The sequence below is a fragment of the Lampris incognitus genome, chromosome 21, assembly GCF_029633865.1.
Source record: "Lampris incognitus isolate fLamInc1 chromosome 21, fLamInc1.hap2, whole genome shotgun sequence".
In the NCBI taxonomy this organism is placed as follows: domain Eukaryota; kingdom Metazoa; phylum Chordata; class Actinopteri; order Lampriformes; family Lampridae; genus Lampris; species Lampris incognitus.
Window position 1 is genome coordinate 1,127,704 of NC_079231.1, and position 23,514 is coordinate 1,151,217.

General features: G+C 49.7%; 1 protein-coding gene across 1 annotated transcript in view; it reads right to left on the minus strand.

The window, feature by feature from the left end:
• Positions 1 to 847: 847 nt before the first annotated feature.
• The window catches only part of tbx19 (T-box transcription factor 19), a 41,544-nt gene continuing 18,877 nt past the window's right edge, over positions 848 to 23,514 (minus strand). Inside the window, exons 3-4 of the mRNA XM_056301537.1 lie at positions 989 to 1,126; positions 848 to 913 (exon numbers count right to left, since the gene is read on the minus strand). Coding sequence (XP_056157512.1) covers positions 848 to 913; positions 989 to 1,126 — 204 coding nt within the window. The remainder of the gene's footprint in view (positions 914 to 988; positions 1,127 to 23,514) is intronic.

Consider the following 23,514-nt stretch of genomic DNA (forward strand, 5'->3'; position numbering starts at 1 on the left):
GGTGGAAGTTGAAGAAGGAAGACTGTTGTGTGGAGTTCAGGCAGGAGTTAAGACAGGCACTGGGTGGTAGTGAAGAGTTGCCAGATGGCTGGAAAACCACTGCAGAAATAGTGAGGGAGACAGCTAGGAAGGTACTTGGTGTGTCATCAGGACAGAGGAAGGAAGACAAGGAGACTTGGCGGTGGAGTGAGGAAGTACAGCAAGTGTACAGAGGAAGAGGTTGGCAAAGAAGAAGTGGGATAGTCAGAGAGATGAAGAAAGTAGACAGGAGTACAAGGAGATGCAGCGTAAAGCAAAGAGAGAGGTGGCAAAGGAAAAGGAAAAGGCGTATAAAAGGTTGGAAACTGAGGAAGGAAAAAATCAGGAGCAGCACAGTGGCCTGGTGGTTAGCACTGTTGCCTCACAGCAAGAAGGTCCTGGGTTTGAACCCCAGGTTGTCCCAGGTCCTTTCTGTGTGGAGTTTTCATGTTCTCCCCATGTCTGCGTGGGTGTCCTCCCGGTGCTCCTATTTTCTCCCGCCATCAAAGATGTGCATGTTAATGTTAATAGTCCTGTCTTTGCCCCGGACTGAGGCAATAGGAAGAAGTAACTGGAGTTGGTCCCTGGGCGCTGCACGGTGGCTGCCCACTGCTCCTAGCTACACAGCCAGGGCTAAATGCAGAGAATGAATTTCGTTGTATGTATGTACAATGACAAATAAAGTGTCTTCTTCTTCTTCTAAGAGGACCTTTACCGATTGGCTAGACAGAAGGAGCGAGCAGGATGTGCATGTGATGTAATGTGTGTGTGTGTGTGTGTGTGTGTGTGTGTGTGTGTGTGTGTGTGTGTGTGTGTGTCCAGGGCGGTCCTACCTCTCCTTGGCATCCAGGAAGGCTTTGGCAAAGGGGTTATATTTGATCTTCAGAGCGGTAATCTGCACAAAAACATATATTCAGCTGTGTGTGCGTGTATGTGTTTGCGTACATCGTGTTTATTTGTGTGTGTGTACCTCTTCATTCTGATAAGCAGTTACAGCAATGAACTGCGTCTCACTGAAGGTGACCTTTGACACCAGGTGGTGATGGGTGGGGCCAACTCTGACGATGTGGAGGTGGGGCTCGTATTTATGGAGGGAATTCAACATGATCTGATAGAAAGACAGACAAACATGGAATGAGAAAGACACTTGACTTTTGATGCCCTTTATTGGAACCTTTTTCTTAAAAAACAGTAAAGGAAACAATCAAAAAATTAAAAGGAAAATAACCTGCACAGTCTGTATTCTAAAAACAAGAGTCCTGCATTCAAGATCCATCAGTCCCGGTCCACCTTCCTGTATGGGCAGGTATAGCACTGCTGCTTTCACCCAGTGGTGATCTGACCAGAAAAACTCCACCAGTTTCTCTTGCAGAGTCTGCAGGAGACCTCCAGGAGGGTTCAGTACAGTCTAATGATGCCAGATTGTATGACAGATTGAACAATAAATACTTCCATTTTGAGACCCAGGATTCCAGTCTCTATAGCAGTCCATCCCAGTTCTTCCTTACCCAGCCCCCTGCGCTTATATAGAGTCCTAACAGTTTAAGTCTTTTTCTTCCCCACTGTAGCCCCCCCGGTAAACAAGGCACTTCCTCCCTCCTCCGTGTCAAACATAGTAATGCTTCGCTCTTGGCCCAGTGCACCTTAGCTGAGGCAGCGTTTTCATAAACTGGTAGACTGCTCTCTAATGCCTGGATGTCCTTTTTGTTCCTCGCCATAACTGAAAAATTGTCTGCATATCCTGACAGTTTAACTTTTTTTAATTTAGCCACTGAGGATGCACAAGCCAGCACATTCTTAGTGCTGGTCCCAAGCCCGGATAAATGGGGAGGGGTTGTGTCAGGAAGGGCATCCGGCTTAAAACCTTTGCCAAATCAAATATACAGATCATAAATCAGATTGCCATACCGGATCGGTCGAGGCCCGGGTTACGAACAACCGCCACCGGTACTGTTGGCCAGCAGGGTGTAGGTGGAAACTATGCTACTGTTGGGCGAAGGAGAAGGAGAGGGGGAAGGCATGTCCAGAGGCAGCTAGAGAGGAGGAAGGGTAGGAGTGTGGAGGTGAGAGTCAGAACTTTGAATGTTGGCACTATGACTGGTACAGGGAGAGAGCTGGCTGACATGATGGAAAGAAGAAAGGTAGGTATACTGTGTGTGCAAGAGACCAAGTGGAAGGGGAGTAAGGCCAGCAGTATCGGAGGTGGGTTCAAACTCTTCTACCATGGTGTGAATGGGAGGAGAAATGGGGTAGGGGTAATTCTGAAGGAAGAGTATGTCAAGAGCGTGCTGGAGGTGAAGAGAGTGTCAGACAGAGTGATGAGCATGAAGCTGGAAATTGAAGGTGTATTACTGAATGTTATCAGCACATATGCCCCGCAAGTTGGGTGTGAGATGGACGAGAAAGAAGAATTCTGGAGTGAGTAAGATGACGTGGTGGAGAGGGTACCCAAGGAGGAGAGAGTGGTGATTGGAGTGGACTTCAATGGACATGTTGGTGAAGGGAACAGAGGTGATGAGGAGGTGATGGGTAGGTATGGTGTCAAGGAGAGAAATGTGGAAGCACAGATGGTGGTGGATTTTGTGAAAAGGATGGAAATGGCTGTGGTGAATACATATTTCAAGAAGAGGGAGGAACACAGGGTGACGTACAAGAGTGGAGGAAGGTGCACACAGGTGGACTATATCTTATGTAGAAGGCGCCATTTAAAAGGGATTGGAGACTGCAAGGTGGTGACAGGGGAGAACGTAGTTAGGCAGCATCGGATGGTGGTCTGTAGGATGATTTTAGAGATCAAGAAGAGGAAGAGAGTGAGGGCAGAGCCGAAGATCAAATGGTGGAAGTTGAAGAAGGAAGACTGTTGTGTGGAGGTCAGGCAGGAGTTAAGTCAGGCACTGGGGGGTAGTGAAGAGTTGCCAGATGGCTGGACAACCACTGCAGAAATAGTGAGGGAGACAGCTAGGAAGGTACTTGGTGTGTCATCAGGACAGAGGACGGAAGACAAGGAGACTTGGTGGGGGAATGAGGAAGTACAGCAAAGTATACAGAGGAAGAGGTTGGCACAAAATAAGTGGGATAGTCAGAGAGATGAAGAAAGTAGACAGCAGCACAAGGAGATGCAGCGTAAGGCGAAGAGAGGTGGCAAAGGAAAAGGAAAAGGCGTATGGTGAGTTGTATGACAGGTTAGACACTAAGGAAGGAGAAAAGGACTTGTACTGATTAGCTAGACAGAGGACTGAACTGGGAGGGATGTGCAGCAGGTTTGGGTGATGAAGGATAGAGATGGAAATGTGCTGACAAGCGAGGAGAGTGTGCTGAGAAGGTGGAAGGAGTACTTTGAGGGGCTGATGAATGAAGAAAATGAGAGAGAGAGAAGGTTGGATGATCTGAGGATAGTGAATCAGGAAGTTCAGTGGATCAGCAAGGAGGAAGTGAAGGCAGCTATGAAGAGGATGAAGAGTGGAAAGGCGGTTGGTCCAGATAACATACCTATGGAGGCATGGAGGTGTTCAGGAGAGATGGCAGTGGAGTTTGTTATTTTTTCCGGATTTCCCCCCCTTTTTCTCCCCAACTGTACTTCGCCCACTCTTCCAAGCCATCCCGGTCGCTGCTCCACCCCCTCTGCCGATCCGGGGAAGGCTGCAGACTACCACGTGCCTCCTCCTATACAAGTGGAGTCGGCAGCCACTTCTTTTCACCTGACAGTGAAGAGTTTCACTAGGGGGATGTAGCACATGGGAGGATTGCGCTATTCCCCCCAGTCCCTCGCCCCCGACCAGGCGCCCCGACCGACCAGAGGAGGCACTAGTGACCAGGGTGTGATAGGTCTGCAGTGATGTTGCCTGCCTGCCTCCTGAGTCTGGAGGTGTATAAGTTCTGAATGGAGGGCAGGTTGGAACCAGTGATTTTCTCTACAGACCTAACTGTCCATAGTAGTCTGTCCCTGTCCTGTTTGGTGGCTGATCCAAACCAGACAGTGATGGATGTGCAGAGGACAGACTGGATTACTGCAGTGTAGAACTGAATCAGCAGTTCCTGAGGCAGGTTGAACTTCCTGAGCTGGTGCAGAAAGAACATCCTCTGCTGGGCCTTTTTGATGATTGTCTATGTTGGATGCCCACCTTAGGTCCTGGGAGATTGTGGAACCCAGAAATCTGTAGGTTTTCACCGTAGACACCATGCTGTTGAGTATAGGGGGGCGGGGGGCGGGCAATGTTGGGGGACTCCTCCTGAAGTCCACCTGAAGTCCACTGTCATCTCCACTGATATGAGCGTGTTTAGCTCCAGGTTGTTATGGCCACATCAGAGGGTCAGCTGATCAACCTCCAGTCTATATGCAGACTCATCACATCCCAGATAAAGCCAATGATGGTTGTGTCATCTGCAAACTTCTGGAGTTTAACAGACGGGTCACCTGGGGTGCAGTTGTTCGTGTAGAGGGAGAAGAGTAAAGGCTGAGCACACATCCCTGAGGGCACCAGCGCTGATTGTCCTGGAGCTGGATGTGATTTCCCCCAACCTCACCAGCTGCCTCCTGTCTCTCAGGAAGTTTTTAATCAGAATCAGAATACTTTATTTATCCCAAATTGGAAAATTGAGTTCTATTACGGACACTCACGCTCTAATAACTAAAAAACTAACAAGATACAAGATTAGAAAACAGAAACAGAAATAAAAGATAAATAAGAAATAAGAACAAAATATATCAACAAGCATAGTGCACATAACACCCTATGTATACTGCACTACCGCAGCACACAACAAGCAGCACGAAACAAACAGCACAAAACAACACAAACAAAACTTGACAGGGCCAGTCCAATGACCATTATCTCAGAGTGTCTGACAGTTTGAGTCTGAGGGAGGAGTTGTAAAGTTTGATGGCCACAGGCAGGAATGACCTCCTGTGGCGCTCTGTGGTGCATTTCGGCAGAATGAGTCTATTACTAAAAGTACTCCTGTGCCCGACCAGCATGTCATGGAGTGGGTGGGAGACATTGTCCATGATGGCACATAACTTCAACAGCGTCCTCCTCTCAGAAACTACCGCCAAAGAATCCAGTTCCACCCCCACAACGTCACCGGCCTTGTGGATCAGTTTATTGAGCCTGTTTGCATCCACTACCCTCAACCTGCTGCCCCAACACACAACAGCAAACAGGAGAGCACTGGCCACCACAGACCCACACCACATCCTGAGCATTGTCTGGCAGATGTTGAAGGACCTCAGCCTCCTCAAAATTAGAGACGGCTCTGTCCCTTCCTGTAGAGGACATCAGTGTTCTTAGCCCAGTCCAGTTAATTGTCTATATACACCCCCAAGTACTTATAGTATTCTACAGTGTCCACACTGACCCCCTGGATGGAGACGGGGGTCACTGGTGTCATGTCTCTCCTCAGGTCAACAACCAGCTGCTTTGTCTTAGTCACGTTGAGCTGCAGATTGCTCTGCTCACACCACATGACAAAGTGTCCCACCACAGCCCTCTACTCGGCCTCCTCACCCTTACTGATGCACCCGACTACAGCAGAGTCATCAGAGAACTTCTGAACATGGCAGGACTCTGTGTGGTAGTTGAAGTCCGTGGTGTAGAGGGTGAAAAGGAAGGGAGACAAGACTGTCCCCTGCAGAGCCCCGGTGTTGCTGACCACTCTGTCTGACACACAGTGTTGCAAGCACACATACTGTGGTCCACCAGTAAGGTAGTCAACAATCCAGGACACAAGGGGGGCATCGACCTGCATTACTGTCAGCTTCTCAGCCAGTAGAGCTGGCCGCATGGTGTTGAAGGCACTGGAAAAGTCAAAGGACATGACTCTCACAGAGCTTGCTGGCTTATCCAGGTGGACATAGGCACGGTTAAGCAGGAAAATGATGGCATCCTCAACTCCCAGTTGGGGTTGATAGGCGAACTGGAGGGGGTCTAAGTGTGGCTTGACTGTGGGCTGAAGCTGCTCCAGGATGAGTCTTTCCAGAGTCCTCATGATGTGTGGTCAATGCTACCGGTCTGTAGTCCTTGGAGTCCCTGGGATGCGACATTTTAGGCACAGGAACGAGGCAGGATGTTTTCCACAGTACGGGTACCCTTTGAAGTCTAAGGCTCATGTTGAAGACATGGTGCTCATCTCATCTCTCATTTCATCTCATATCTCATCTCATCTCACCTCACCTCACCTCATCTCATCTTCATCCACTTCTCCGGGGTAGGGTCACAGTGGCAGCAAGCTAAGTAGGGCACTCCAGACGTCCCCCCCCCCCAGCAATGCCCTGCAGCTCCTACTGGGGGATCCCAAGGCGTTCCCAGGCCAGATTGGACATGTAGTCCCTCCAGCGAGTTCTAGGTCTATCCCGGGGTCTCCTCCCAGTTGGCTGTGCCTGAAAAACCTCCAAAGAAAGGCGCCCAGGAGGCATCCTAATCAGATGCCCAAACCACCTCAACTGGCTCCTTTCGACACGAATGCAATTTATGACCATTTATTATATTATATTATACCATTTATTATTAATTATATTTATTTTAATTTAAATATTTATGACCAGAATACATGATGAAAATTCCCGCGGTGAATAGAATGGTTTACAGTCAATGAAAAGGGTCTCTAAGTGAGGGGTGCATGATTTCTTCAAGACTGTGACATCCATCTGACATGAAGAATTGAAGAAAGGCAGCAGCACGGTGCTGTAGTGGTTAGCGTGGTCGCCTCACAGCAAGAAGGTCCTGGGTTCGAGCCCTGGGGTAGTCCACCCTTGGGGGTCGTCCCGGGTCGTCCTCTGTGTGGAGTTTGCATGTTTTCCTCGTGTCTGCGTAGGTTTCCTCTGGATGTTCTGGTTTCCTCCCACAGTCCAAACACATCAGGTCAGGTGAATCAGCCGTACTAAATTGTCCCTAGGTGTGTGTGTGTGTGTGTGTGTGTGTGTGTGTGTGTGTGTGTGTGTGTGTGTGTGTGTGTGTGTGTGAGAGAGAGAGAGATGGCTTCTTGGCAGCCTGCAGGGTGTCTCCCCGCCTGCCGTCCAATGACTGCTGGGATAGGCTCCAGCATCCCCGTGACCCTGACAGCAGGATAAGCGGTTTGGATAATGGATGGATGGATGGATGGATGGATGGATGGATGGATGGATGGATGGATGGATGGATGGATGGATGGATGGATGGATGGATGGATGGATGGATGGATGTGACATCCGTACACCAACCTTCGCTTATGTAGAAGCATATGCCGCCTCCCAATTTTTCCCCAATAGCTCCGTATCACAGTCTACCCAAAGGAATTGGAACTGCGGCAGATGAGGTGTACAGTCCGTGACATGCTCACTAAACCAGGTTTCAGTGAGGCACAGGGTGGCAGATCTGGAAAGGTCCGAGTTTTACCATTTAGGAGTCGCAGTTCATTCATCTTGTTGGCCAGAGAGCGGAAACTCGCCAGGTGGATTGATGGGAGGACGGTTCTAAATCCCCGCTGTCACGGTTTAACAAGCACTCCGGCTCGCTTACCCCTTCAGCGTCTTGAGCGTAGTCCGCACACGGCTGTACCGATCGAGAACTCGGCAAGACATGAATTAAAATGTTCAATTAAAGTCGGTAAATTAAGGTTTGTCCAGTGGACAGTTGGAGACTTGGAAGTTCTTCCTGCTGTGTGATCAGTGAGGGGGTGCTAGACACTACACACAGAAACAAAAACACACCAACACAAGAGAGCGCAGAACCGAGGCTACCATCCACGGCGCCATCTCGATGATGGTGAAAGCTGACACGCGTATTTCCCAAACACTGCATCTTAGTTGCTTTCAGACCCCAAAACAGCTGCACCAGAAGTTGGTCCACCCCAAGGATCGGGTCCCCCAACACAAACAGAGCAATATGGTGGACTATGTTAAGTGCCAGGAGGGTTGCCATGACTTGTACATTGGGGAAACTAAACAGACACTGGCCAAGAGGATGACACAGCACAGGAGAGCTAACACGTCAGGCCAGGACTCCACAGTCTACACCATGTACAGACCAGGACTCCACAGTCTACACCATCTACAAGCCAGGACTCCACAGTCTACACCATCTACAGACCAGGACTCCACAGTCTACACCATCTACAGGCCAGGACTCCACAGTCTACACAATCTACAAGCCAGGACTCCACAGTCTACACCATCTACAGACCAGGACTCCACAGTCTACACCATCTACAGGCCAGGACTCCACAGTCTACACAATCTACAGACCAGGACTCCACAGTCTACACCATGTACAGGCCAGGACTCCACAGTCTACACCATCTACAGACCAGGACTCCACAGTCTACACCATCTACAGACCAGGACTCCACAGTCTACACCATGTACAGGCCAGGACTCCACAGTCTACACCATCTACAGGCCAGGACTCCACAGTCTACACCATCTACAGACCAGGACTCCACAGTCTACACCATGTACAGGCCAGGACTCCACAGTCTACACCATCTACAGACCAGGACTCCACAGTCTACACCATGTACAGGCCAGGACTCCACAGTCTACACCATCTACAGGCCAGGACTCCACAGTCTACACCATCTACAGACCAGGACTCCACAGTCTACACCATGTACAGGCCAGGACTCCACAGTCTACACCATCTACAGGCCAGGACTCCACAGTCTACACCATCTACAGACCAGGACTCCACAGTCTACACCATCTACAGACCAGGACTCCACAGTCTACACAATCTACAGACCAGGACTCCACAGTCTACACCATCTACAGACCAGGACTCCACAGTCTACACCATGTACAGGCCAGCGGCCACTCTTTCAGGGATGAGGATGTGCACATCCTTGATAGGGAGGAACGCTGGGTTGAACAGGGAGTCAAAGAGGCCATCTATGTGAAGAGGGAATGACCATCCCTGAACTGAGGGGGGGGGGGGGGCTAAGAGTACATCTGTCACCATCTTACCATGCTGTGATTGCAACTATCACCCAGTCCTCTGTGAATAGTACACATGACCACTGTAACTCTAGTTAATGGACACACCCATATCTGCATATGAACTGGCCAAGGGTTTGGGTCGTTATGCCACTGTGTTGTTTATAAGGGTGGGACACCTGCAGTCACTGTATTGTTTATAAGGGTGGGGGTACCTGCAGTCACTGTGTTGTTTATAAGGGTGGGACACCTGCAGTCACTGTATTGTTTATAAGGGTGGGGGTACCTGCAGTCACTGTGTTGTTTATAAGGGTGGGGGTACCTGCAGTCACTGTGTTGCGTATACGGGTGGGGTACCTGCAGTCACTCTGTTGCGTATACGGGTGGGGTACCTGCAGTCACTGTGTTGTTTATAAGGGTGGGGGTACCTGCAGTCACTGTGTTGTTTATACGGGTGGGGTATCTGCAGTCACTGTATTGTTTATAAGGGTGGGGACACCTGCAGTCACTGTGTTGCGTATACGGGTGGGGTACCTGCAGTCACTGTGTTGCGTATACGGGTGGGGTACCTGCAGTCACTGTGTTGCGTATACGGGTGGGGTACCTGCAGTCACTGTGTTGCGTATACGGGTGGGGTACCTGCAGTCACTGTATTGTTTATAAGGGTGGGGTACCTGCAGTCACTGTATTGTTTATAAGGGTGGGGTACCTGCAGTCACTGTATTGTTTATAAGGGTGGGGTACCTGCAGTCACTATTGTTTATAAGGGTGGGGACACCTGCAGTCACTGTATTGTTTATAAGGGTGGGGTACCTGCAGTCACTGTATTGTTTATAAGGGTGGGGGTACCTGCAGTCACTGTATTGTTTATAAGGGTGGGGACACCTGCAGTCACTGTATTGTTTATAAGGGTGGGGACACCTGCAGTCACTGTATTGTGTATAAGGGTGGGGACACCTGCAGTCACTGTATTGTTTATAAGGGTGGGGACACCTGCAGCCACTGTATTGTTTATAAGGGTGGGGACACCTGCAGCCACTGTATTGTTTATAAGGGTGGGGACACCTGCAGTCACTGTATTGTTGATAAGGGTGGGGACACCTGCAGTCACTGTGTTGTTTATAAGGGTGGGGACACCTGCAGTCACTGTATTGTTTATAAGGGTGGGGACACCTGCAGTCACTGTATTGTTTATAAGGGTGGGACACCTGCAGTCACTGTGTTGTTTATAAGGGTGGGGACACCTGCAGTCACTGTATTGTTTATAAGGGTGGGGACACCTGCAGTCACTGTATTGTTTATAAGGGTGGGGTACCTGCAGTCACTGTATTGTTTATAAGGGTGGGGTACCTGCAGTCACTGTATTGTTTATAAGGGTGGGGGTACCTGCAGTCACTGTATTGTTTACAAGGGTGGGGACACCTGCAGTCACTGTATTGTTTATAAGGGTGGGGACACCTGCAGTCACTGTATTGTTTATAAGGGTGGGGACACCTGCAGTCACTGTATTGTTTATAAGGGTGGGGTACCTGCAGTCACTGTATTGTTTATAAGGGTGGGGGTACCTGCAGTCACTGTATTGTTTACAAGGGTGGGGACACCTGCAGTCACTGTATTGTTTATAAGGGTGGGGTACCTGCAGTCACTGTATTGTTTATAAGGGTGGGGACACCTGCAGTCACTGTGTTGCGTATACGGGTGGGGTACCTGCAGTCACTGTGTTGCGTATACGGGTGGGGTACCTGCAGTCACTGTATTGTTTATAAGGGTGGGGTACCTGCAGTCACTGTATTGTTTATAAGGGTGGGGTACCTGCAGTCACTGTATTGTTTATAAGGGTGGGGACACCTGCAGTCACTGTATTGTTTATAAGGGTGGGGACACCTGCAGTCACTGTATTGTTTATAAGGGTGGGGACACCTGCAGTCACTGTATTGTTTATAAGGGTGGGGACACCTGCAGTCACTGTATTGTGTATAAGGGTGGGGACACCTGCAGTCACTGTATTGTTTATAAGGGTGGGGTACCTGCAGTCACTGTATTGTTTATAAGGGTGGGGACACCTGCAGCCACTGTATTGTTTATAAGGGTGGGGTACCTGCAGTCACTGTATTGTTGATAAGGGTGGGGACACCTGCAGTCACTGTGTTGTTTATAAGGGTGGGACACCTGCAGTCACTGTATTGTTTATAAGGGTGGGGACACCTGCAGTCACTGTGTTGTTTATAAGGGTGGGGACACCTGCAGCCACTGTATTGTTTATAAGGGTGGGGACACCTGCAGTCACTGTATTGTTTATAAGGGTGGGGTACCTGCAGTCACTGTATTGTTTATAAGGGTGGGGTACCTGCAGTCACTGTATTGTTTATAAGGGTGGGGGTACCTGCAGTCACTGTATTGTTTACAAGGGTGGGGACACCTGCAGTCACTGTATTGTTTATAAGGGTGGGGACACCTGCAGTCACTGTATTGTTTATAAGGGTGGGGACACCTGCAGTCACTGTATTGTTTATAAGGGTGGGGACACCTGCAGTCACTGTGTTGTTTATAAGGGTGGGGACACCTGCAGTCACTGTATTGTTTATAAGGGTGGGGTACCTGCAGTCACTGTATTGTTTATAAGGGTGGGGGTACCTGCAGTCACTGTATTGTTTACAAGGGTGGGGACACCTGCAGTCACTGTATTGTTTATAAGGGTGGGGTACCTGCAGTCACTGTATTGTTTATAAGGGTGGGGACACCTGCAGTCACTGTATTGTTTATAAGGGTGGGGGTACCTGCAGTCACTGTAATGTTTATAAGGGTGGGGACACCTGCAGTCACTGTGTTGTTTATAAGGGTGGGGACACCTGCAGTCACTGTAATGTTTATAAGGGTGGGGACACCTGCAGTCACTGTATTGTTTATAAGGGTGGGGACACCTGCAGTCACTGTATTGTTTATAAGGGTGGGGGTACCTGCAGTCACTGTATTGTTTATAAGGGTGGGGACACCTGCAGTCACTGTATTGTTTATAAGGGTGGGGACACCTGCAGTCACTGTGTTGTTTATAAGGGTGGGGACACCTGCAGTCACTGTGTTGCGTATATGGGTGGGGTACCTGCAGCTGTGTTGTGTATACGGGTGGGGTACCTGCAGTCACTGTGTTGCGTATATGGGTGGGGTACCTGCAGCTGTGTTGTGTATACGGGTGGGGTACCTGCAGTCACTGTGTTGTGTATACGGGTGGGGTACCTGCAGTCACTGTGTTGTGTATACGGGTGGGGTACCTGCAGTCACTGTGTTGCTTATATGGGTGGGGACACGGGTAGGGATGATGATGATGATGATGTGTGTGTCGGTGAAGGTTGTGTCCACAGGAGCTGGTTCAGCTTCCTGGGAAGTTCTCATCTGGATTACTGAGCATCAAGACATGTTCAGAATGTGCTGCTTGCAGCATGTGGGTGAGTGTGCACATGTTGTGTTACATGTTGTGTTACTTGTTGTGTTACATGTTGTGTTACATGTTGTCTTACTTGTTGTGTTACATGTTGTGTTACATGTTGTTACTTGTGTTACATGTTGTGTTACATGTTGTGTTACTTGTTGTGTTACATGTTGTGTTACATGTTGTGTTACTTGTTGAGTTACATGTTGTGTTACATGTGTTACATGTTGTGTTACTTCTTGTGTTACATGTTGTGTTACTTCTTGTGTTACATGTTGTGTTACATGCTGTGTTACTTGTGTTCCATGTTGTGTTACTTGTGTCTGGCTGTTCTGAGTCTCGCTGGTGTGTTGTCCTGCTGTGTGTTGGTTAACGCTGTCTGAGTCCAGCAGCTGAGAGCCTGTCTGAGTCCAGCACCTGAGAGCCTGTCTGAGTCCAGCACCTGAGAGTCTCTCTGAGTCCAGCACCTGAGAGCCTGTCTGAGTCCAGCCCCTGAGAGCCTGTCTGAGAGCCTGTCTGAGTCCAGCACCTGAGAGCCTGTCTGAGTCCAGCAGCTGAGAGCCTGTCTGAGTCCAGCACCTGAGAGCCTGTCTGAGTCCAGCACCTGAGAGCCTGTCTGAGTCCAGCACCTGAGAGCCTGTCTGAGTCCAGCACCTGAGAGCCTGTCTGAGTCCAGCAGCTGAGAGCCTGTCTGAGTCCAGCACCTGAGAGCCTGTCTGAGTCCAGCACCTGAGAGCCTGTCTGAGTCCAGCACCTGAGAGTCTGTCTGAGTCCAGCACCTGAGAGCCTGTCTGAGTCCAGCACCTGAGAGCCTGTCTGAGTCCAGCACCTGAGAGCCTGTCTGAGTCCAGCACCTGAGAGCCTGTCTGAGAGCCTGTCTGAGTCCAGCACCTGAGAGTCTGTCTGAGTCCAGCACCTGAGAGCCTGTCTGAGTCCAGCACCTGAGAGCCTGTCTGAGTCCCGCACCTGAGAGTCTGTCTGAGTCCAGCACCTGAGAGCCTGTCTGAGTCCAGCACCTGAGAGCCTGTCTGAGTCCAGCACCTGAGAGCCTGTCTGAGTCCAGCCCCTGAGAGCCTGTCTGAGAGCCTGTCTGAGTCCAGCACCTGAGAGCCTGTCTGAGTCCAGCAGCTGAGAGCCTGTCTGAGTCCAGCACCTGAGAGCCTGTCTGAGTCCAGCACCTGAGAGCCTGTCTGAGTCCAGCACCTGAGAGCCTGTCTGAGTCCAGCACCTGAGAGCCTGTCTGAGTCCAGCAGCTGAGAGCCTGTCTGAGTCCAGCACCTGAGAGCCTGTCTGAGTCCAGCACCTGAGAGCCTGTCTGAGTCCAGCACCTGAGAGCCTGTCTGAGTCCCGCACCTGAGAGTCTGTTTGAGTCCAGCACCTGAGAGCCTGTCTGAGTCCAGCACCTGAGAGCCTGTCTGAGTCCAGCACCTGAGAGCCTGTCTGAGTCCAGCCTGTCTGAGTCCAGCACCTGAGAGCCTGTCTGAGTCCAGCACCCGAGAGCCTGTCTGAGTCCAGCACCCGAGAGCCTGTCTGAGTCCAGCACCCGAGAGCCTGTCTGAGTCCAGCACCTGAGAGCCTGTCTGAGTCCAGCACCTGAGAGCCTGTCTGAGTCCAGCACCTGAGAGCCTGTCTGAGTCCAGCCTGTCTGAGTCCAGCACCTGAGAGCCTGTCTGAGTCCAGCACCCGAGAGCCTGTCTGAGAGCCTGTCTGAGTCCAGCACCTGAGAGTCTGTCTGAGTCCAGCACCTGAGAGTCTGTCTGAGTCCAGCACCTGAGAGCCTGTCTGAGTCCAGCACCTGAGAGCCTGTCTGAGTCCAGCACCTGAGAGTCTGTCTGAGTCCAGCACCTGAGAGCCTGTCTGAGTCCCGCACCTGAGAGTCTGTTTGAGTCCAGCACCTGAGAGCCTGTCTGAGTCCAGCACCTGAGAGCCTGTCTGAGTCCAGCACCTGAGAGCCTGTCTGAGTCAAGCCTGTCTGAGTCCAGCACCTGAGAGCCTGTCTGAGTCCAGCACCCGAGAGCCTGTCTGAGTCCAGCACCCGAGAGCCTGTCTGAGTCCAGCACCCGAGAGCCTGTCTGAGTCCAGCACCTGAGAGCCTGTCTGAGTCCAGCCCCTGAGAGCCTTTCTGAGTCCAGCCCCTGAGAGCCTTTCTGAGTCCAGCCCCTGAGAGCCTTTCTGAGTCCAGCACCTGAGAGCCTTTCTGAGTCCAGCCCCTGAGAGCCTTTCTGAGTCCAGCACCTGAGAGCCTTTCTGAGTCCAGCACCCGAGAGCCTTTCTGAGTCCAGCACCCGAGAGCCTGTCTGAGTCCAGCACCCGAGAGCCTGTCTGAGTCCAGCACCCGAGAGCCTGTCTGAGTCCAGCCCCTGAGAGCCTTTCTGAGTCCAGCACCTGAGAGCCTGTCTGAGTCCAGCACCTGAGAGTCTGTCTGAGTCCAGCACCTGAGAGCCTTTCTGAGTCCAGCCCCTGAGAGCCTGTCTGAGTCCAGCACCTGAGAGCCTGTCTGAGTCCAGCACCTGAGAGCCTTTCTGAGTCCAGCCCCTGAGAGCCTTTCTGAGTCCAGCACCTGAGAGCCTGTCTGAGTCCAGCACCCGAGAGCCTTTCTGAGTCCAGCCCCTGAGAGCCTGTCTGAGTCCAGCCCCTGAGAGCCTGTCTGAGTCCAGCACCTGAGAGCCTGTCTGAGTCCAGCACCCGAGAGCCTTTCTGAGTCCAGCCCCTGAGAGCCTTTCTGAGTCCAGCACCCGAGAGCCTTTCTGAGTCCAGCCCCCGAGAGCCTTTCTGAGTCCAGCCCCTGAGAGCCTTTCTGAGTCCAGCCCCTGAGAGCCTGTCTGAGTCCAGCCCCTGAGAGCCTTTCTGAGTCCAGCACCTGAGAGCCTTTCTGAGTCCAGCACCCGAGAGCCTTTCTGAGTCCAGCCCCTGAGAGCCTTTCTGAGTATGATTTCTACATTTTTCCATTTTAATGGCAAGTTTCTTTATTTCCTCTCTCTGTCTGCCCCCCACCCCCCCACCCCCCCATCCCCCATCCCCCACCTAATGAGGCCAATTAACCAATCAGGCAGTTCGGACAGAGAAGCAAAACAAACTGTTTGTTCTATTCTAATTGAGAGGTTGGCTTCACCTCTGACCACACACACACACACACACACACACACACACACACACACACACACACACACACTCACACGCACACACACTCACACACACACTCACATATGCACACACACACACACTCACGCACACACACTCACACACACACTCACATATGCACACACACACACACTCACGCACACACACTCACACACACACTCACATATGCACACTCACATATGCACACACACACACACACACACACACACACTCACACACACACTCACACGCACACACACTCACACACACACACTCACATATGCACACACACACACACTCACACACACACTCACACACACACTCACACATGCACACACACTCACATATGCACACACACACACACTCACACACACACTCACACACACACTCACACATGCACACACACACACACTCACACACACACTCACTCACACACATACTCACACACACACTCACACATGCACACACACACACACACACACACACACACTCACACACACTCACACAAACAAAATGTTTCTCACATACACCAAGAGCCACCTGCCCATAGACCAAGGTCTGTGTGTGTGTGTGTGTGTGTGTGTGTGTGTGTGTGTGTGTGTGTGTGTGTGTGTGTGTGTGTGTGTGTGTGTGTGTTCTGAATAGCCAGGTTCGACCTGTGTGTGTCTGTCTTTAATCCATGTGAAGGACTGATGGCTAAATTTGTTTCCTTCTAAAAAACACACATAATTACCATAATGCACAAATAACCTCAGCAATTATTTCATTACAGCTGCGCTCAACCCTGTGTGTGTCCTTGTGTGTGTGTGTGTCTGTGTGTGTGTGTGTGTGTGTGTCTGTGTGTGTGTGTGTGTGTGTGAGAGAGAGAGAGATTCTTACAGGCAGAGGCTCATGGGTAAATATAAACAACATTATTACTTTGTAGTGCTGCACGTGTGTGTATGTGGAAATGTTGGTGTGTGTAGGTTTGTCTATATTTATATATGTGTGTGTGTCTGTGTGTGTCCGTGTGTGTGTGTGTGTGTGTGTGTGTGTGTGTGTGTGTGTGTGCTCCTACCCCTGAGTGGAATGGCTCTCAACAGGAAGTGCATTAAAAGCAACGCCAGCTAATTAAGAGCTGTTTATGTGTTCCCGTGGTTACGAGGTGCTGCGGGTGAAGTGGGCAGCAGAGGAGGCTGAAGTAGTGCACTAATGACACACTGCTGAGCACGGCCTGGACTCCCTCACACACACACACACACACACACGGAGAGGAGGAGAGAGAGGAGGAGACAGAAGACCTAGAGAGACACAGGAGGAGACAGAAGACCTGGAGAGAGAGGAGGAGACAGAAGACCTAGAGAGAGAGGAGGAGACAGAAGACCAAGAGAGAGAGGAGGAGACAGAAGACAGAGAGAGGAGGAGACAGAAGAACAAGAGAGAGAGGAGGAGACAGAAGACCTAGAGAGAGAGGAGGAGACAGAAGACCTAGAGAGAGAGGAGGAGACAGAAGACCTAGACAGAGAGGAGGAGACAGAAGACCTAGACAGAGGAGGAGACAGAAGACCTAGACAGAGAGGAGGAGACAGAAGACCAAGAGAGAGAGGAGGAGACAGAAGACCTAGAGAGAGAGGAGGAGACAGAAGACAGAGAGAGAGAGGAGGAGACAGAAGACCAAGAGAGAGAGGAGGAGACAGAAGACCTAGAGAGAGAGGAGGAGACAGAAGACCTAGAGAGAGAGGAGGAGACAGAAGACCTAGAGAGAGAGGAGGAGACAGAAGACCAAGAGAGAGGAGGAGACAGAAGACCTAGAGAGAGAGGAGGAGACAGAAGACCTAGAGAGAGAGGAGGAGACAGAAGACCAAGAGAGAGAGGAGGAGACAGAAGACCTAGAGAGAGAGGAGGAGACAGAAGACCCAGAGAGAGAGGAGGAGACAGAAGACCAAGAGAGAGAGGAGGAGACAGAAGACCAAGAGAGAGGAGGAGACAGAAGACCTAGAGAGAGAGGAGGAGACAGAAGACCTAGAGAGAGAGGAGGAGACAGAAGACAGAGAGAGGAGACAGAAGACCAAGAGAGAGAGGAGGAGACAGAAGACCTAGAGAGAGGAGGAGACAGAAGACCAAGAGAGAGAGGAGGAGACAGAAGACCAAGAAAGAAAGGAGGAGACAGAAGACCAAGAGAGAGAGGAGGAGACAGAAGACCTAGAGAGAGAGGAGGAGACAGAAGACCAAGAGAGAGAGGAGGAGACAGAAGACCAAGAGAGAGAGGAGGAGACATAAGACCTAGAGAGAGAGGAGGAGACAGAAGACAGAGAGAGGAGGAGACAGAAGACCTAGAGAGAGAGGAGGAGACAGAAGACCTAGAGAGAGAGGAGGAGACAGAAGACAGAGAGAGGAGGAGACAGAAGACAGAGAGAGGAGGAGACAGAAGACCAAGAGGGAGAGGAGGAGACAGAAGACAGAGAGAGAGGACGAGACAGAAGATAGAGAGAGGACGAGACAGAAGACCAAGCGAGAGAGGAGGAGACAGAAGACAGAGAGAGGAGGAGACAGAAGACCAAGAGAGAGGAGGAGACAGAAGACCTAGAGAGAGAGGAGGAGACAGAAGACCAAGAGAGAGAGGAGGAGACAGAAGACCTAGAGAGAGAGGCAGAGACAGAAGATCAAGAGAGAGAGAGGAGGGGACAGAAGACCGAGAGAGAGAGAGGAGGAGACAGAAGACCAAGAGAGAGGAGGAGGAGACAGAAGACCAAGAGAGAGAGGAGGAGACAGAAGACCGAGAGAGAGACAGGAGGAGACAGAAGACCAAGAGAGAAAGGAGGAGACAGAAGACAGAGAGAGGAGGAGACAGAAGACCAAGAGAGAGAGGAGGAGACAGAAGACAGAGAGAGAGGAGGAGACAGAAGACAGAGAGAGAGAGGAGGAGACAGAAGACCAAGAGAGAAAGGAGGAGACAGAAGACCTAGAGAGAGAGGAGGAGACAGAAGACCTAGAGAGAGAGGGGGAGACAGAAGACCAAGAGAGAGAAGGAGACAGAAGACCTAGAGAGAGAGGCAGAGACAGAAGATCAAGAGAGAGAGGAGGACACAGAAGACCTAGAGAGAGAGGAGGAGACAGAAGACCAAGAGAGAGAAGGAGACAGAAGACCTAGAGAGAGAGAGGAGGAGACAGAAGACCAAGAGAGAGAGGAGGAGACAGAAGACCAAGAGAGAGAGAAGGAGACAGAAGACCTAGAGAGAGAGGAGGAGACAGAAGACCTAGAGAGAGAGGAGGAGACAAAAGACCTAGAGAGAGAGGCAGAGACAGAAGATCAAGAGAGAGAGGAGGAGACAGAAGACCGAGAGAGAGAGAGGAGGAGACAGAAGACCAAGAGAGAGAGGAGGACACAGAAGACCTAGAGAGAGAGAGGAGGAGACAGAAGACCAAGAGAGAAAGGAGGAGACAGAAGACCAAGAGAGAGAGGAGGAGACAGAAGACCTAGAGAGAGAGGAGGAGACAGAAGACCAAGAGAGAGAAGGAGACAGAAGACCTAGAGAGAGAGAGGAGGAGACAGAAGACCAAGAGAGAGAGGAGGAGACAGAAGACCAAGAGAGAGAGAAGGAGACAGAAGACCTAGAGAGAGACCTTTGACCTTTAACCAAGCCTTTAATGGTCCAATTCTTCATTCACATCAAGATAACAACATTAACACAAATACTCATATACATAGTGAAAAACACAACAATCGCCATACACAGTAAAAACAAAAGGATACACACCTTCCCTTATATTTTTTCAGAAATTAAGAAGCAGCACTTGGTTTTCTACAGTGCCCAGCACGTCCCCATGTCCCCAAATAGAAATAAATTCTTCCAAGTTTGAACTAAGTTTGAAAAACATGAACTCTATTTTCAGCCAAGCAGCCACTAGACCCCTGAACATGAGTGTAGCATCTGCGGACCCTGTGCCTTTCATTCTGTTCCTTCTGCTAAGCCAAATGCTCCTTTTTGCCTGACCTATCAGAAAATTAACCAAGGTGACACGTCTGCACGGTGCTGCCGTGTACCTCGGACCAAAGACAAACAGGCTGTCTTCGAGAACCTCTCCAAAACCTCTGAGCCCCTGCTGCAGGACAGAGAAAAGAGGGCTCAACCTGGGACATCTGAGCCATAAGTGCTGTAGAGTGTCCTCATCATTACAGAAAGAGTGGTGGCTCCCTGCCCTAGGATCAATGTGAGCCACATGTCTGTTGTAGCCACAGCCCCGTGTACCACCCTCCACTGTAGATCCGCAGTGCGTTTCTCTATGGGGGGGTTTGTACAGGGACCTCCATCTGCCCCTGGGGGACGAGCTTGGTGCCAACACACTCAACCACCTCGACTCCTGTACACCGGCTAGTGATGTTCTGTTGAGAACCTTTATAGTGACTGCATACAAGGCCTTCTAAGATGTTCTTTAGAAGTCATGTAGTTCTGGTGTTCTGAAAGACAGGATGGCCCCCTTCACTTCCTCCTGCCCCTCCACTGCTGCACGGACTGACAAAGATGGAAAAACAGGCCGCCTAACTTGCTGATCCACTCCACACTCCGCTCCGAGTGCCTCTCTGTAGAAACCAGGAAGTGCACTGATCACTTCCCCCAACAACCTCTCCATCAAACGAAGAGATTTAAGCAAGTCTCTTGGCTCAAAGTGCCAGCCATCTTCCACTGTCCTCCTGATCTGAGACACACTAACTTTGTAAGTCCAGCTCTTATGAGGGATCTCTGTACACTTACGGAGCTGAGCATCATGCAGCGTATCAGTAGGTTATGGAACAGGGTTCCTCCCCTATACTGCCATAGAGCTGGGAGTAGTCTCTGTTGGTGCGTAAGACCATTCCCCAAGCATGGAGGACAGATTGATAGAAGGGTGTCGTAGTGAACTCCATGCCAGCCAGGTCCAGAAGGAACAAGTGCTTGTCATAGTTCAGGTTCATAACCCTCCGAAGCAACACAGATGCTGTTTCACTCCAAAGTCGCTGGTCATGGTATAAAAGGCGCTGCACAGTTTGAAGGCAAAAAGCCATGATACGACTGCGGAGGTCAATCAGGCCCTGGCCTCCTTCTAGCACTGGTAGGAGCAGTACAGCAGACTTGGTCCAGTGAAAGCCTCCCCAGAAGAAGTTCCCCAGCGTATTATGTACTTCCCGTATGAGTGTGTCCAGAGGTTCTACAACTGTAAACCGGTGCCAGAACATCGAGGCAATCAAGTTGTTAACAATCAAGACTCTCCCCCTATAAGACAACTGAGGCTGGAGCCAAGTCCATCTAGACCAGTGTTTCTCAACCCAGTCCTCAAGAAACCCCTATCCTGCAGATTTTCATTGTAACCCTGTATAGGTAGCCCTGCTTGTACTTACTCCCACTAGTAATGTCGGCTTTTCTCTATTGTTCCACTCCCCCAGCAAGAGACCCTCAGATTTTGACCAATTGACTTTTGCAGAGGAAGCTTGTTCATATAAGGCCAATTTCTGCTTGAGAAATTGTACATCGTTTTGAGTTGTTATGAAAACCTTGACATCGTCAGCGTATACTGATAAGCTAACTGCATTGGTGATGTTCTGTGAAAAGGTTAGTCCTGGGAGCCCCTGCCTGAGCTGAAATAAAAGCGGTTCAATGGCCAGGGAGTACAGCATTCCAGAAAAGGGACAACCATATCTTATCCCTCTCTTAACAGAGACAAGTCGGCTGAGTCCACCTCCTACCTTCAACAGAACACTGGCTCCGGAATACAACAACTTGATCCAGTTAATAAATTAATTCCCAAAACCAAAACCTTCAAGCGTTTTGAACAGATAGCAATGATCAATCCTGTCAAAAGCCTTCTCTTGATCTAAGGAAAGCAGGCCAACGTCCAGCTCCTGGAGCTTAGATATGGCAATAATGTCCCATATCAAAAAAAGATTATCCTTAATTGTACGGTCAGGAACACAGTACGTCTGGCTGTAATGTACAACCGTGTCCATACACTGTTTGAGTCGGAAAGACATTTTGCAATTATCTTATAATTACTACATAACAATGAAACTGGTCTCTGGTTTTTCAGCAGACCAAGATGTCCCTTTTTTGGTAGCAGTGTCAGGACAGCCCTCCTACAACTCAAAGGTAGAGTTCCAGAGTCCAAACAGTCTTTAAATACACCATGTAAGTCTCATCCAATTAGAGTCCAGAACGTCTTGTAAAATTCTGAAGGAAACCCATCAACTCCGGAGGCTTTGCCACAGCTGAGCTGCTGAACCGCCGCAGACATCTCGTCAAAGGAGATGGGGGACTCCAGCAAAGTTACCTGTGTTTCACCCAGCTGAGGCAGTTTCTCCAGTATCTCCTCCACACAGTCAGAGTCACAGGTCTCCGCACTGAACAGGCTGCTGTAAAAGTCTATGGCCAACTTCCTCATCTCTGATGGATCAGTTGTTGTTGCCCCACTGGGAAGTTTGAGATGCATCCTCACATTGTTCTTTCTAATTTTCCTCTCGAGTTTAAAGAACAAAGAAGTTGGAGCATCTATGTCTTTGATGGTGGCAATTCGGGTTCTGATTAAAGCACCCTTTGTTCTCTCATGTAGGAACCTACCTAAAGCCTTCCCCCTACTTTCCCAGGTGCTGCTGTTGCCATCATGTCCAATAATTACTTCGTCTTCTAATATCTTAATTTCTCTAATTCGTCAAGACAGATTTTTTCCACACCGAGAGTGTGTTGTTTGTATTGCTGACATAAAATCCTAATTCGTGTTTTTCTTACCTCCCACCATCGAGCTAAGCTCTCAAAATCTTTCTTCCTCAGCCTCCAATGACTCCAGAAGTCACAGAAGAACTGATGGAAGGCTTTATCCTGCGTTAGCCGCACATCGAAGTGCCAGTAGGAACAGTGTCGAAAGTGAACTCGTAAGGAAAAATCTGCCACTACTAAATGTTGATCTGAAAATCCCACAGGTGGTATCGTGGACCTAATTAACCTGTTGCTGTATGTTTGATTGAGGTAAATCCTGTCCAACCTGGCTGCCCTAACACTACCCTCGGCAGCTTTTACCCATGTGTACTGCCTAACTGTTGGATTAAGTGTCCTCCAAACATCCGTAAGGTCGTTTTCTGCAACCACAGTGGACAGAAAAGAAGCTGACGGTGGATGGGGCTCTTCTGAGTTTCTGTCAACTGTAGGGTGTGTAGTGCAATTCCAGTCTCCTCCCACCACTATGACTGAGCCACTATTAAACTGTTTGAGTTTATCCCTCAGTTTGCTAAATAATCTCAAGCGATCAGTGCCTGTATTACAAGCATACACATTTATAAACACAAAAGGTATTTCTCAGATTCTTGCCTGAACTACTTGGATCCTGCCCTGCTCCACTTCACATGTCAAAACACTTGTTAAAAGGAGGCGCTGCGAGAATAGAACAGCTACACCTGCACTAAAGTTGGTACCATGGCTCAAAAAAAGCTGGCCTGCCCAACTCATTCCCCACTCTATCTCATTGTCTACAGAGCCGTGTGTTTCCTGTAGGAAGAGCACATCTATGTTCTCAGCTCTACTCAGCTCAGCTACCACACCTCGCTTAACTCTATCCCATCCTCCATTAATATTTAGACTCCCTACCCGCAAACTGTCCATTAAAAGAAGAGAGAAAATGAAGGATAAGACATTGAAACCTTTCCAAGAGAGAAAAAAAACACCTTTTTTGTATCGCCTATATTTGAGTGTTGAACATTTAAAGGAACCTTTCCTCGCCTTTCTTTCCTAAGTTTAGTCAGAATCTTCTTTAGACGAAACCTCTTCTGTTTACTGAGCTCTTCATATCCAGCCGTCTTTCTAATCTTCATAACAGAGTTAACAAACCTGTCCACATCTGAGAAGAAATCTGCTACTTCCACAGACTGTCTGTTTCGCCAAGGAAATCATTGATCTCCTTCAATGAGTATGACTGCTGATCACCTTGTGACACAATATCAGTAAACTGAGATAGGCTATCATCCTCTAACATTTGCTCATCTGTATTTCCAGCGTTTTCTCAGTGTGACTCACCTGTTGCAGAGACCTGACTCTCAGCCTCA